At 42.6% G+C, this 14,880-nt stretch overlaps 1 protein-coding gene across 3 annotated transcripts in view; it reads left to right on the top strand.

The window, feature by feature from the left end:
• Positions 1 to 14,880, top strand: part of KCNQ5 (potassium voltage-gated channel subfamily Q member 5) — a 632,727-nt gene that overhangs the window by 484,625 nt on the left and 133,222 nt on the right. For all 3 annotated transcript variants that reach the window (XM_069599473.1, XM_069599474.1, XM_069599472.1), the window contains exon 4: positions 14,370 to 14,545. In XM_069599473.1, the coding sequence (XP_069455574.1) occupies positions 14,370 to 14,545 (176 nt within the window). The remainder of the gene's footprint in view (positions 1 to 14,369; positions 14,546 to 14,880) is intronic.

Here is a 14,880-nt window from a genome sequence, read left to right as displayed (position 1 = left end):
ATCTTTCAGGATTTGAAATAGCTCAGCTGGAATTCCATCACTTCCACTAGCTTTGTTCATAGTGATGCTTTCTAAGGCCCACTTGACTTCACATTCCAGGATGTCTGGCTCTAGGTGAGTGATCACACCATCGTGATTATCTTGGTCGTGAACATCTTTTTTGTACAGTTCTTCTGTGTATTCTTGCCACCTCTTCTGAATATCTTCTGCTTCTGTTAGGTCCATACCATTTCTGTCCTTTATCAAGCCCATCTTTGCATGAAATGTTCCCTTGGTATCTCTAATTTTCTTGAAGAGATCTCTAGTCTTTCCCATTCTGTTGTTTTCCTCTATATCTTTGCATTGATCTCTGAGGAAGGCTTTCTTATCTCTTCTTGCTATTCTTTGGAACTCTGCATTCAGAAGCTTGTGTCTTTCCTTTCCTCCTTTTTTTTTTTTCTTTCCTCCTTTTCACTTCTCTTCTTTTCACAGCTATTTGTAAGGCCTCCCCAGACAGCCATTTTGCTTTTTTGCATTTCTTTTCTGCGGGGATGGTCCTGGTCCCTGTCTCCTGTACAATGTCATGAACCTCAGTCCATAGTTCATCAGGCACTCTATCTATCAGATCTAGTCCCTTAAATCGATTTCTCACTTCCACTGTATAATCATAAGGGGTTTGATTTAGGTCATACCTGAATGGGCTAGTGGTTTTCCCTACTTTCTTCAATTTAAGTCTGAATTTGGCAATAAGGAGTTCATGGTCTGAGCCACAGTCAGCTCCTGGTCTTGTTTTTGTTGACTGTATAGGGCTTCTCCATCTTTGTCTGCATAGAATATAATCAATCTGATTTTGGTGTTGACCATCTGGTGATGTCCATGTGTAGAGTGTTCTCTTGTGTTGTTGGAAGAGGGTGTTTGCTATGACCAGTGTATTTTCTTGGCAAAACTCTACTAGTCCTTGCCCTGCTTCATTCCGCATTCCAAGGCCAAATTTGCCTGTTACTCCAGGTGTTTCTTGACTTCCTACTTTTGCATTCCAGTCCCCTATAATGAAAAGGACATCTTGTTTGGGTGTTAGTTCTCAAAGGTCTTATAGGTCTTCATAGAACCGTTCAACTTCAGCTTCTTCAGCGTTACTGGTTGGGGCATAGACTTGGATTACCGTGATATTGAATGATTTGCCTTGGAGACAAACAGAGATCATTCTGTCATTTTTGAGATTGCATCCAAGCACTGCATTTCGGACTCTTTCGGTGACCATGATGGCTACTCCATTTCTTCTACGGGATTCCTGCCCACAGTAGTAGATATAATGGTCATCTGAGTTAAATTCACCCATTCCAGTCCATTTTAGTTTGCTGAATCCTAGAATGTCAACATTCACTCTTGCCATCCCTTGTTTGACCACTTCCAATTTGCCTTGATTCATGGACATGACATTCCAGGTTCCTATGCAATATTGCTCTTTACAGCATCAGACCTTGCTTCTATCACCAGTCACATCCACAACTGGATATTGTTTTTGTTTGGCTCCATCTTTCTGGAGTTATTTCTCCACTGATCTCCAGGAGCATATTGGGCACCTACTGACCTGGGGAGTTCCTCTTTCAGTATCCTATCGTTTTGCCTTTTCATATTGTTCATGGGTTCTCAAGGCAAGAATACTGAAGTGGTTTGCCATTCCCTTCTCCAGTGGACCACATTCTTTCAGACCTCTCCACCATGACCCACCCGTCTAGGGTTGTCCTGCGGGCATGGCTTAGTTCCATTGAGTTAGACAAGGCTGTGGTCCTAGTGTGATTAGATTGACTAGTTTTCTGTGAGTATGGTTTCAGTGTGTCTGCCCTCTGATGCTCCTTACCTTGGACGAGGAGTACCTCCTCACCACCACCCCTCCTGACCTTCAACGTGGAATAGCTCCTCGAGGCCTTCGGGTGCCCGCGCACCCACCGCTCCTTGGATGTGGGGTTGCTCCCTCCGGCCTCTGCTCCTGGCCTCGGACATGGGGTAGCTCCTCTCTGCTGCTCCTGCGCTATTGCAGCCTGGCACTCTCAACCGCCACCCCTGACCTCAGACTCAGGCTAGCTCCTCTCAGCTGCCACCCCTGACCTCGGACATGGGGTAGCTCCTCCCAGCCACCGCCCCTGACCTCGGACGTGGGGTAGCTCCTCTCGGCTGCGCTATGTGCACCAGTTGCAGCCGCCAGCACTTCTTACCTTATACTTATGTCTAAACTTTTGATATTTTACAGCAGCTATTCCAAAGTTTAGCTTATAGTGACGCTACTGAAAAGAGCTCAAGGAATTAGAACAGAAAACATGGTGAGAGAGGATGGAATCACCAGGAATGTAGTATTTGCTGCAATTCTGTTTTGACCAGAGGCAACAAGATGAAATGAGCTTACATTGCAAGGGGAAATTAATGTTAGCTGTTACAGGAAACTTTCTGAGACACTGTCATAATTTACAAAAAACCTTAAAGCCTAAAGTCTCCAGACAGTTAATCTATTATAAATGTCAAGATGAACCCTCTTTGTGATTTGCCTCTAGAAAATTTCTCTCTCCTAATAATTACTAGTTTAGAAGTGTTCATCTGTGCATTGTTTTATACATCTGATTTAGTTCTTCCCTTTATGATTTTAAATTAAGCCAAGTGTACTAAAATATACTCCCTAATAGGTGAATTGTGTCATGTAATTGTAGCAACAAAACAGGCCTCCAAGTTCAAATGTTGCTTTAACCCAGCTGTCACTCCATAACAGGATAACCTTGGATGTGAATCCACCTTATAATGAGGATTTTTCAGTGTTTCAGTGACTAATCCCTTCTACCCAGGGCCCAGTGTGATCAATTTGTATTGATTTTGCTAATACTAGAGCAAAGTTTCAGTGTTCAAATCTGCAGTCTCCTCAAATCTCAAGAATTAATCCATAAATCACTAAGTGATTCAGTGAGTATGTGAGCCTACTTCCTAATACCATGTAAGCCTCTATTCCACATTTCTAATGGGATAATTATAATCAATAATTGTTTCTTCCCCACTTCCAAAATTGTTTCTGGTGGGAGGGGCATTTAGGAGCTTGAAATTAAGATTACTTGTTTTTTTATTTTTCCATGCCATTTGGTGCTTCTTCTTGTTTATTAGCACTTTATTTCTTTCTCTAACTCCATTTTCTGTGGACTTATCCATAAAAGTACTGTCTCTTTTAATATAATTTATTTCTGCTTTAATTTCCCAGCATTTCTCTCTTTCGTGAGCACTTTATACAATGACAAATTTATTCTTGCTCTAGTTTCCACCTGCTTTTGCAGCCGACCCCTTTCTCCCTCCCCCGACCACAAACCCTGCACTTACTTCACCCTGATTTTCATTATCCAAGGAGTGATGCGCCATGACTCTCAAGGGCACAGCTCGGGACTCAGGTAAGGGCCAGCACAGCCACTTGTAGGTGTTGTGCCTTGACTAGTTGAGCCCCGCAAGCCTCAGTTCTTTGTTTTTAAGGAGGACATGGCAATGATACTGTCTGCTTTATGGCACTGTTTGGAGGACTAAATGAAATGATGGGCCGCAGGGCTTTCCAACCTTGGCACTACTGACACTGGGACCAGGTCATTTCCCGCCCCCCAACCCCCCAGAGTGTTGTTCCAGGCATTGCAGAATGTTAGGAAGCAACCCTGGCCTCTACCACTAGGTGCCAGTAGCAACTCCTTCCCAGTTACAACAACCAAATACATCTCCAAACATTGCAAAATGCCCCCGGGAGGAAGACTTTCCCCTTTGACAACACTGGTGCACATAAAGCATTTAGCAATGCCTGGTACACGGATGGGACATGATAAATATTTGCAACAGTTTGACGATCAGATGAATGAATGAATGAATGAATACTTATTTTAATGCAAGTGTCTAAGACAATGCTTGACCCTTAATTAACTGCTTCACACACTAAGAGATGAACAAAGGAAGCTGAAGCCAATGAGCCTCAAGGCTGTCTCTGTTTGCTACAGTGTACTAAAATGTTCTGTCTCCTCTTAAATGCTCCTATGTTGCAAAAAGAAAAACATTTTAGACAAATAGCTACTTGTGCAGCTTAAATTGTTCTACCCAAATTCCACTCCACTTTATTGACATGAAATTGACATAAACATGGTGTAAGTTTAAGGTGTACAATCTATTGATTTGACGTGCTTATAGACTGCAAAATGATAGGATACTGAAAGAGGAACTCCCCAGGTCAGTAGGTGCCCAATATGCTCCTGGAGATCAGTGGAGAAATAACTCTAGAAAGAATGAAGGGATGGAGCCAAACAAAAACAATACCCAGTTGTGGATGTGACTGGTGATAGAAGCAAGGTCTGATGCTGTAAAGAGCAATATTGCATAGGAACCTGGAATGTCAGGTCCATGAATCAAGGCAAATTGGAAGTGGTCAAACAAGGGATGGCAAGAGTGAATGTCTACATTCTAGGAATCAGTGAACTAAAATGGACTGGAATGGGTGAATTTAACTCAGATGACCATTATATCTACTACTGCGGGCAGGAATCCCTCAGAAGAAATGGAGTAGCCATCATGGTCAACGAAAGAGTCCGAAATGCAGTGCTTTGATGCAATCTCAAAAACGACAGAATGATCTCTGTTTGTCTCCAAGGCAAGCCATTCAATGTCTCAGTAATCCAAGTCTATGCCCCAACCAGTAATGCTGAAGAAGCTGAAGCTGAACAGTTCTATGAAGACCTACAAGACCTTTTAGAACTAACACCCAAACAAGATGTCCTTTTCATTATAGGGGACTGGAATGCAAAAGTAGGAAGTCAAGAAACACCTGGAGTAACAGGCAAATTTGGCCTTGGAATGCGGAATAAAGCAGGGCAAAGACTAATAGAGTTTTGCCAAGAAAATGCACTGGTCATAGCAAACACCCTCTTCCAACAACACAAGAGAAGACTCTACACATGGACATCACCAGATGGTCAACACCGAAATCAGACTGATTATATTCTTTGCAGCCAAAGATGGAGACGCTCTATACAGTCAACAAAAACAAGACCAGGAGCTGACTGTGGCTCAGACCATGAACTCCTTGTTGCCAAATTCAGACTTATATTGAAGAAAGTAGGGAAAACCACTAGCCCATTCAGGTATGACCTAAATCAAATCCCTTATGATTATACAGTGGAAGTGAGAAATCGATTTAAGGGACTAGATCTGATAGATAGAGTGCCTGATGAACTATGGACTGAGGTTCGTGACATTGTACAGAAGTGAGAAATTGATTTAAGGGACTAGATCTGATAGATAGAGTGCCTGATGAACTATGGACTGAGGTTCGTGACATTGTACAGGAGACAGGGATCAAGACCATCCCCGCAGAAAAGAAATGCAAAAAAGCAAAATGGCTGTCTGGGGAGGCCTTACAAATAGCTGTGAAAAGAAGAGAAGTGAAAAGGGGGAAAGGAAAGATACAAGCATCTGAATGCAGAGTTCCAAAGAATAGCAAGAAGAGATAAGAAAGCCTTCCTCAGAGATCAATGCAAAGATATAGAGGAAAACAACAGAATGGGAAAGACTAGAGATCTCTTCAAGAAAATTAGAGATACCAAGGGAACATTTCATGCAAAGATGAGCTTGATAAAGGACAGAAATGGTATGGACCTAACAGAAGCAGAAGATATTAAGAAGAGGCGGTAAGAATACACAGAAGAACTGTACAAAAAAGATCTTCACAACCAAGATAATCACGATGGTGTGATCACTCACCTAGAACCAGATCCTGGAATGTGAAGTCAAGTGGGCCTTAGAAAGCATCACTACCAACAAAGCTAGTGGAGGTGATGGAATTCCAGTTGAGCTATTTCAAACCCTGAAAGATGATGCTGTGAAAGTGCTGCACTCAATATGCCAGCAAATTTGGAAAACTCAGCAGTGGCCACAGGACTGGAAAAGGTCAGTTTTCATTCCAATCCCAAAGAAAGGCAATGCCAAAGAATGCTCAAACTACCACAGAATTGCACTCATCTCACATGCTAGTAAAGTAATGCTCAAAATTCTCCAAGCCAGGCTTCAGCAATACATGAACCGTGACCTTCCAGATGTTCAAGCTGGTTTTGAAAAGGCAGAGGAACCAGAGATCAAATTGCCAACATCCACTGGATCATTGAAAAACCAAGAGAGTTCCAGAAAAACACCTATTTCTGCTTTATTGAGTATGCCAAAGCCTTTGACTGTGTGGATCACAATAAACTGTGGAAAATTCTGAAAGAGATGGGAATACCAGATCACCTGACCTGCCTCTTGAGAAACATATATGCAGGTCAGGAAGCAACAGCAGACTGGTTCCAAATAGGAAAAGGAGTACTTCAAGACTGTATATTGTCGCCTTGCTTATTTTACTTCTATGCAGAGTACATGAGAAATGCTGGACTAGAAGAAGCACAAGCTGGAATAAAGATTGCTGGGAGAAATATCAATAACCTGAGTTATGCAGATGACACCACCCTTATGGCAGAAAGTGAAGAAGAACTAAAAAGCCTCTTGATGAAAGTGAAAGTGGAGAGTGAAAAAGTTGGCTTAAAGCTCAACATTCAGAAAACCAAGATCATGGCATCTGGTGCCATCACTTCATGGGAAATAGATGGGGAAACAGTGGAAACAGTGTCAGACTTTATGTTTTGGGGGGCTCCAAAATCTCTGCAGATGGTGACTACAGCCATGAAATTAAAAGACGTTTACTTCTTGGAAGGAAAGTTATGACCAACCTAGATAGCATATTGAAAAGTAGAGACATTACTTTGCCAACAAAGGTCCATCTTGTGCAGGCTATGGTTTTTCCAGTGGTCATGTATGGATGTGAGAGTTGGACCGTGAAGAAGGCTGACCACCGAAGAATTGATGCTTTTGAACTGTGGTGTTGGACAAGACTCTTGAGAGTCCCTTGGACTGCGAGGAGGTCCAACCAGTCCATTCTGAAGGAGATCAGCCCTGGGATTTCTTTGGAGGGAATGATGCTAAAGCTGAAACTCCAGTACTTTGGCCACCTCATGCGAAGAGTTGACTCATTGGAAAGGACTCTGATGCTGGCAGGGATTGGGGGCAGGAGGAGAAGGGGACGACCGAGGATAAGATGGCTGGATGGCATCACGGACTCGATGGACATGAGTCTGAGTGAACTCCGGGAGTTGGTGATGGACAGGGAGGCCTGGAGTGCTGTGATTCATGGGATCGCAAAGAGTTGGACACGATTGAGCGACTGAACTGAACTGAACTGGTAGACTGCAAAGTGATTATTAGTTAACAACTCCATCATTTCCCATAATTACCATTTCTTTTTTTGTGGTGTAACATTTAAGATTCACTCTATTAACAATTTTCATATATATAATACAGCATTATTAACTATAAACACCCTTCTTTACATTGGATCCCCAGAACTCATTCACCTTATAAGTGGAAGTTTGTAATCTTTCACCAAGCTCTCCCCATTTCTCCCCCCTACTTTCCTCCAGTCCATGATTCTAGTCTCCGTTCCTTTGAGTTTTACTTTTTGAGATTCCACGTATGCGTGATATACAGTATCTATCTTTCTCTATCTGAATTGTTTCAGTTGACTTATTGTCCTCAAGGTCAGTCCATGTTTTTGCACACATTAGCATTTCCTTCTATCTCATGGTGAACAATATTTCAATAAAGATAGATAGATCTTCTTTATTTATTCATCCATTCATTGACACAACTTGCTTACATATCTTGGCTATTGAGAATAATGTTGCAATGTACGTGGGGATGCAGGTATCTCTTCAAGATCCTGTTTTAGTTAACTCTGGATATAAACCCAGAAATAGGATTGCTCTGATAGTTCTATTTTTAATTTTTTGAGGATCCTCCATACTGTTTTCCATAGTGGCTGCACCAGTTTACATTCTGACCAGCAAAGCAGAAGCGTTCTCATTTCTCCATACCCTCACCAACACGTGTTATCTCCTACCTTTTTGATAATCACCATTTTAACAGGTTTTGGTTTTCATCCCCTGATGATCAGTGATATTGAGCACCTTTTCAATACATCTGCCATTTGTATGTCTTCTTTGGGAAAATATCTATTTGGATCTGCTGCCCAATTTTTAATTTTTTTTTTTTACTATTGAGTTGTATGAGTTATTTGTATATTATGGATATTAAATTCTTTTCAGCTATGTGATTTGAAAACATTTTCTCTCTTTCATTGCCTTTCCATTGTGTTAATGGTTTCCTTTACTATACAGAAGTTTTCAGTTTGCTATAGTTTCACTTGTTAATTTTTGCTTTTCTTGCCTTCACTTCTGATGTCAAACCCAAAATATCATTGCCAAGGCCAATGTCAAGAAGCTTACCCCCTGTTTTCGTTTAGGAGTTTTATAGTTTCGGGTGTTACATTCAAGTTTTTAATCCATTTTGAGTTAATTACTATGAGCGGCATGTGATAGTGTCCAGTCTCACCCTCTTGCATGTGGCTGTTCAGTCTTCTCAACACCATCAATTGAAGAGACTGCTCTTTCCCTTCCCCGCTGTGTATTCTTGGCTCCTCTGTCATCAGTTAATTGTCCATATATGTGTGTGGCTTCATTTCTGGGCTCTCTGTTCTGTTCCGTTGACCTTTGTGTGCTTTTATGCCAGTTTCATGCCATTTTGATACTACAGCTTTGTATTATAATATGAAGTGAGGAAGTGTGATGTTTCGAGTTTCGTTCTCCTTTGTCAAGGTTGTTTTGGTTATTCAGGGTTTTTTTTGTTATTCCATACAAATTTAGAACTAATGTTCCATTTCTGTGGGGGGAGAAAAAAACACTTTAATCCGATAGAGATTGCATTGAATCGTTGCTTTGGGTAGTACAGACATTTTAATAATATGAATTGTTCCATCAGTGTGGAGTATGTTTCCATATTAGTGTCTTCTTCAGTTTCTTTGATCAATGTTTTGTAGTTTTCACTGACCTGATTTTCCACCTCCTTGGTTTAATTCCTTCCTAAATATTTTATTCTTTTTGACGTGGCTATGAATGGGACTTTTTTCTCCGTTTCTCTTCCTGATAAATGGTTGTTGGTGTGTAGAAGCACAACTGATTTTTGAATTATTTATTTTGTGCTGTACAACTTTATTCATTATTTCCAACATTTGTTTTGGTCAAATGTTTAGGATTTTCTATGCATAATGCTTTGTCATTTGCAAGTAATGACAGTTTTACTTCTTCCCTTCCGATCTGAGTGATTTTTACTTCTTCTCTTGCCTACTTGCTCTAACTAGGACTTGCAATACTGTATTGAATAAAAGTGGCAAGCATGAGCATCCTGAACTTGTTCCTGTTCTTACAGGGAAAGTCGTCAGTTTTTTAGCACTGAATATGATGTTCACTATGGGCTTGCTTTGTGGCCTTTATTATGTTGAGGTACATTCCCTCTATATCCACTTCATTGAGAGCTTTTATCATGAAAGTGTGTGAATTTTGTCACATGCTTTTTCTACATCTATTGAGTTGATTATATCACTTTAATTTTCTTTTGTTAATGTGGTGTATCACACTGATTTGCAGATACTGAGCCATCCTTGCATCCCTGGAATAAACCCTACTTGATCATGGTATATGATCCTTTTAATGTATTGTTGAATTCAGTTTCCTAAGATTTTGTTAAGGACTTTTACATTTATGTTCATCACGGATGTGTACTTTTATCTTCGGACAAGGTCCAAAACCTTGTCTGATTTTGATATTAGATTAGTGCTAGTGCTAAGTCACTTCAGTCGACTCTTTGCGACCCTATGGACTATAGCCTGCCAGCCTCCTCTGCCCATGGGATTCTCCAGGCGTGAATACTGGACTGGGTTGCCATTTCCTTCTCCAGAGGGGATCTTCTGACCCAGGGACTGAACCCAGGTGCCCTGCATTGCAGGCGGTTGCCTGCATTGTATGTGGATTCTTTACCAACTGAGCTACCAGGGAAGCCTTTTAGGGTAATACTGACCTTGTAAAATGAATTCATAAATGCTTCCTCTACTTCTGTTTTTTTTATGAAAGAGTTTGAGAAGAATTGGTATTTATTCTTCAGATGATGTAATTCACCACTGAAGCTATCTGGTCCTGGACGTTTTTGTTCACTGGGAGGTTTTTGATTACTGATTCCTTCTCTTTGTTAGTGACTGGCCTGTTCAAATTTTCTATTTCTTCCTGATATAGCCTTGTTAGATTGTATGTTTCTAGTAAGTTAACTATTTCTTCCAGGTTGTCTGTTTCACTAAGATCTCTTTCTGGGAGTTTGTCTTGTTCTTTTGTTTGGAACATATTATTTTATTTCTTCATTTTCCTTGACTCTCTGTTAATTTCTGTGCATCAGATAAAACTAGCCACCTGTGCTAGTCTTGACTGACAGATCTTGTATAGGAGATGAACATCATCAATTAGCCTAGCCTTAGCCTCTCATTGTCTCTGAAACGTTTGTAATTGTCTAACCACTGTGTTCTTAGTGGCTCCCAGTGGTCAAATATGTGCCAAGACTCATCAGTGTCTCAAGTAGAGGGTCACAGTCATCTTCTGGATGAATGCCAGTTGGAAGTTGGACCCTCAGGCAGCATCTGGGAAAGTATGTGATTAGACCCTATCCAGGGAGAAACTGGGAGGTGGGCATTTCACCTGCTCCCTCTGTGCTGCTGCTGCTACTAAGTCACTTCAGTTGTGTCCAACTCTGTGCGACCCCACAGCCCACCAGGATCCTCTGTCCACAGGACTCTCCAGGTAAGAACACTGGAGTAGGTTGCCATTTCCTTCTCCAGTGCACGCTAAGTTGCTTCATTTGTGTCCGACTCTGTGCGACCCTACGGACAGCAGCCCACCAGGCTCCTCTGTCCACAGGACTCTCTAGGCAAGAACACTGGAGTGGGTTGCCATTCCCTTCTCCAGTTCCCTCTGTGCTGGACCCAGTTACTAATATATAGCCATGAGGTGGGGGCGGGGGACTGCGGGGTCCTGAACCCATCAAGAACTTTCTTTGCTGTAGCCCTGTAGGACTCCTGGATGCAAGCCCTGTTGGCTGTCAAAGCCAAGTGATCCAGGGGTTTTTCTCCCAGCAGCCTCAAAAGCTGGGCCACCAGATATGTATAAAAACTCCTCGAGAAGGAGACTGGCAAATTGGAGCAGGCCAGAGGGAGAGGGCAGGAGATATGTCCACTGGCTCCTGTGACCTCAGGAGAGAACTGCAGTCACTCTCCAGATGCATCTAAATTAGAGGCCTGACCTGTGGCAGTAGCTTGTAAAGGAGGCAAGTAGAATCTTCTCAGGAAAAGACAGGGAGATGGGCATTGCTACAGCCCCGGGCTCACGCTCACTGACGCCTGCTTTCCTGTCGGCTACCGCGTGTGTCTCATGGATGCCAGCCTCACGGCTTTCAGGGCCAGGCGGTTGGGGGACCTATCCCCCTGGTAGGAGACTTAAAAATTGGGGTGCTAAATGTGGGGTTCAAACTCTCAGTCTCTCAGGGAGAAACTAGGAGTTTGAGGTCCCTCCTGTGTGTCTGGCACTATGTTAGGAGTGGGGTTTATGGTGACTACGTCTCAGCCTCTCCTGCTGTTTTGATGTGAGCGTTCTCTTTCTGGATTTCCTCCAGAGGGAATTTCTGCATGTGTAGCTGCTCATGTGGTGTTTCTGTGAGAGGAGGGCAGTTAGGAGCCTCCTGTGAGGCCATATTTAAAGGCCACACCTACCCATACTTCTAAAAGGTAAACCTTAGTGAGTATTGCTTTTTATAAATGTCAGTGAATGACGGCTATAAATTATTACATTGCTGTAGAATTCTGTGCTGGTTTGATTAACTTAAGAGTATTTTTGATTGATGTTCCAGTTATTAAGCCACTGACGTGGTAAGAGAAGAAAGCTCAAGCTACTTTTAAATGTTTATTAACTTGAGTTTATTCTGTAAACATTTACTGAGTGCCTGCTCTGTTCTAGGTACTTGGGATACAAGTATCCAACCTTGTGGAAGCTCTAGTCTCCTAAGTAATGGACTACAAAAATAATACATACATTACATAAAAATAAGACAAAAGTACTCATAACTTCTAAAATACTAACCTGGGAAATCTCTAGATATACCGACAGCAAAACTCCAGCCGATGACTATAACCCAAGCAGAAGTGTTTTTGTTGCTGACTCACCATGCCATTTGGTTGCTCACTTATGACTTCATTTCACTGAATTCTGACTTTCTGATCTGAATTACAATAAGGGTGTTAAATCAAATCTGTGGTTACCTTTGCATATTTTGTGACCTAAAATCTTTAGTTTATGATTCACTGTGTGCATAGGTTTTGAAACTGTCTCAGACCTACAGGGCTTCTCTTACTCCCTCTAGGTTTTGTCACTAAAAACATACTTTTGTGCTGTAGTGTAACCGCTCTATAGCTAATTTTTAAGACTGATACAATATGTGTTTTCTGTGTTTCACGTTTTCCATCTAGAATATCTAACCGATATTGGTGTTACAAGGACTAAAATAATATGACATTTGTAAAAAACGTCACACTAAGGAAAATGCCTGCGCAAAGTAAATTTCAAGTCTGTGTTTTCTGCACCCACACTAGTCATTTATTTATTTCAACTATTTCTAATATTTTAGCATAGTAAGTAGGGTATTGTCTCTTTTTCTTTGTACACTTGTGAGGAAGCAGTACTACAATGAGAAACAGAAGCATTATGTATGTCCAGCAGGGCCATCTAAGGAATGTTTCTTTGTCTATAAACCACTTGTCTCAGAAGAAAATCCCTCTGAATGATGAAAACCGAGATGTTTTCACACGTAACTCTTTTTCAAGTTTTTTTCCTGATTTCAAAAGATGTTTTCATTGTTATAAAACGCCAAGATTAATGAAATTAATAACTTCAAAAGTGAAAAGTCCTTTATCCACATTCTCATCCCGCCTCTCTACCCATAGAGAGAATTAATATTCTATGTATATCCTCACATGTTTTTCCTAGTTGTATAATGTATTTTTTATTAAGTAAGACTACACTGTACATTCTGCTTTGCAACTGATTTCTAGTCACTTAATGTGCCTGGTGTTTGTATTAACATATTCACTTTCCTCTCCTCTCCAATAGCTACAGAGAAAAAGAAAAGGATTCGTTTGTGGCTGGCTGTGGGCCCAACCACAAACTCACTCAGCCTACAGATCTAAGAGTAGAAATGCCTTCCACTGACCTGTGTGCCAACCTCCAACCCTCTCTCCAAGTCGTGACCCAAGAGGGCACCAGGAGAGTGACTCTAAAGATCCTCACAGTCCACATCCAGGGGCCAGAGCTTCCTGCGAGCATGAAGGACTGGGCTGAATGAAAAATCCACATTCACTCAGCGGTTAACCCTGAGGACCACAGAAACATAGTAAATGCTGCACCCTGAGGGGTCTGAGTGTTGCTGCCTGGCCTTGCACGCCCACCTGGCGCAGAAAGGATATTTTATTGAGGATGAGCAGGTCAAGCTGACTTACCGTAAAATCGCCATTGGAGGCTATTCATCCCACTTCACTCCTCCCGCTTCAAAGCTACTTTCCGTCACTCCAATATTTACCCTTGGAGCGATTAAGTCCTCCTTTGTCTTTTCTGTGCTTTCCTTAGCTGCTCTTTTTAGCAGGTATGGTTTAAGCCAAATGTCAATATGTCAGACATTAAATCTCCATTCCCATGCACAGTGTGTACAATTGCCTCCTCTGTTATAACAAACGGAATGTCAATTAACTTGAGTGCAGAAGTTACACAAAACTGACTGACAGCAGTTTAGAAAGGACTCTACCCAGAGCGCTTGAAGTATTTAGCTTAGTTGAGGCCTTTCTTTCAGTCTGCAAAGCTGCAGACACAACAACAGAAGTGGAATTTTTGTAGGAAGGAGCGACAAGCTTTGGGGGCAAGAAAACAGGAAACCATTGTGCCAAGCAGCACTTTCACAGCCTAGATGATGCCTCCACGGCATCATCGGGGAAGCTTTGGGGCTGGGGCTCCTGCCGGCAGGACACCCCCCTCCAACCGTGACGCCAGGACTGCAGTGGAGGGTGCCCCCAGCCCCTAAGCGCCCCAGAGCACCAGACCTTCTGAAGGCCACGTCCAGGTCTTCGAAAGTTAAACAGGAAGTGGTCCAAACAGGATGGCTAAAGCAGAGAATGGCCGAGGGGTAAGAACGAGTCAGCAGAAGGCCCCGTCCTCCACCTTCCGCTCCTCGGCCGTCACAGAGCTCACGTGGCAGCCGCCAGCCTGGAGCTCAAGTCCTGCTCCCAGGGCCCCGGATAGGGCCAAAGTGACGCGTTCTGAAATCCTCTCTGGGAAACGAAAACCTCTTGGCTGTGCGACTTAACGGCTGCTTCAACCTGTTTCTTTCAGATACCATTGTCCTCATCGCCTCCATAGCGGTCGTTTCTGCCAAAACTCAGGGTAACATCTTCGCCACGTCGGCGCTGCGCAGCCTGCGCTTCCTGCAGATCCTGCGCATGGTGCGTATGGACCGGCGCGGCGGCACCTGGAAGCTGCTGGGCTCCGTGGTCTACGCGCACAGCAAGGTGAGCTCGCACCTTCCGCCCCCGCGGCCGCCCTGGTCGCCAGACTCTTCGAAAGCAAACTTGGGCTTTTCAGAAACTGACTAAAGCCATGCGAGGACACAATGTGGATTATGTAAAAGTCACCATAAATATCCAAGCAGTAGTCAAACACATGAAATCATGCTCAGATTTTGTTTTTGTTCCTGTTTCAAGTATTTTTCACCTCTAAAAAATCTCTCTTTCTTTTTATATCTATAAGGCTTCCCTCATAGCTCAATCGGTAAAGAATCTGCCTGCAATGCAGGACCCGGGTTCAATTCCTGGGTCGGGAAGATCCCCTGAATAAGGAAATGGCA

The sequence above is a fragment of the Ovis canadensis genome, chromosome 9 (assembly GCF_042477335.2).
Source record: "Ovis canadensis isolate MfBH-ARS-UI-01 breed Bighorn chromosome 9, ARS-UI_OviCan_v2, whole genome shotgun sequence".
NCBI classification, from domain to species: Eukaryota; Metazoa; Chordata; class Mammalia; order Artiodactyla; family Bovidae; genus Ovis; species Ovis canadensis.
The sequence above is the reverse complement of the archived record's forward strand: the minus strand, read 5'-3'. Positions and strand labels throughout refer to the sequence as shown.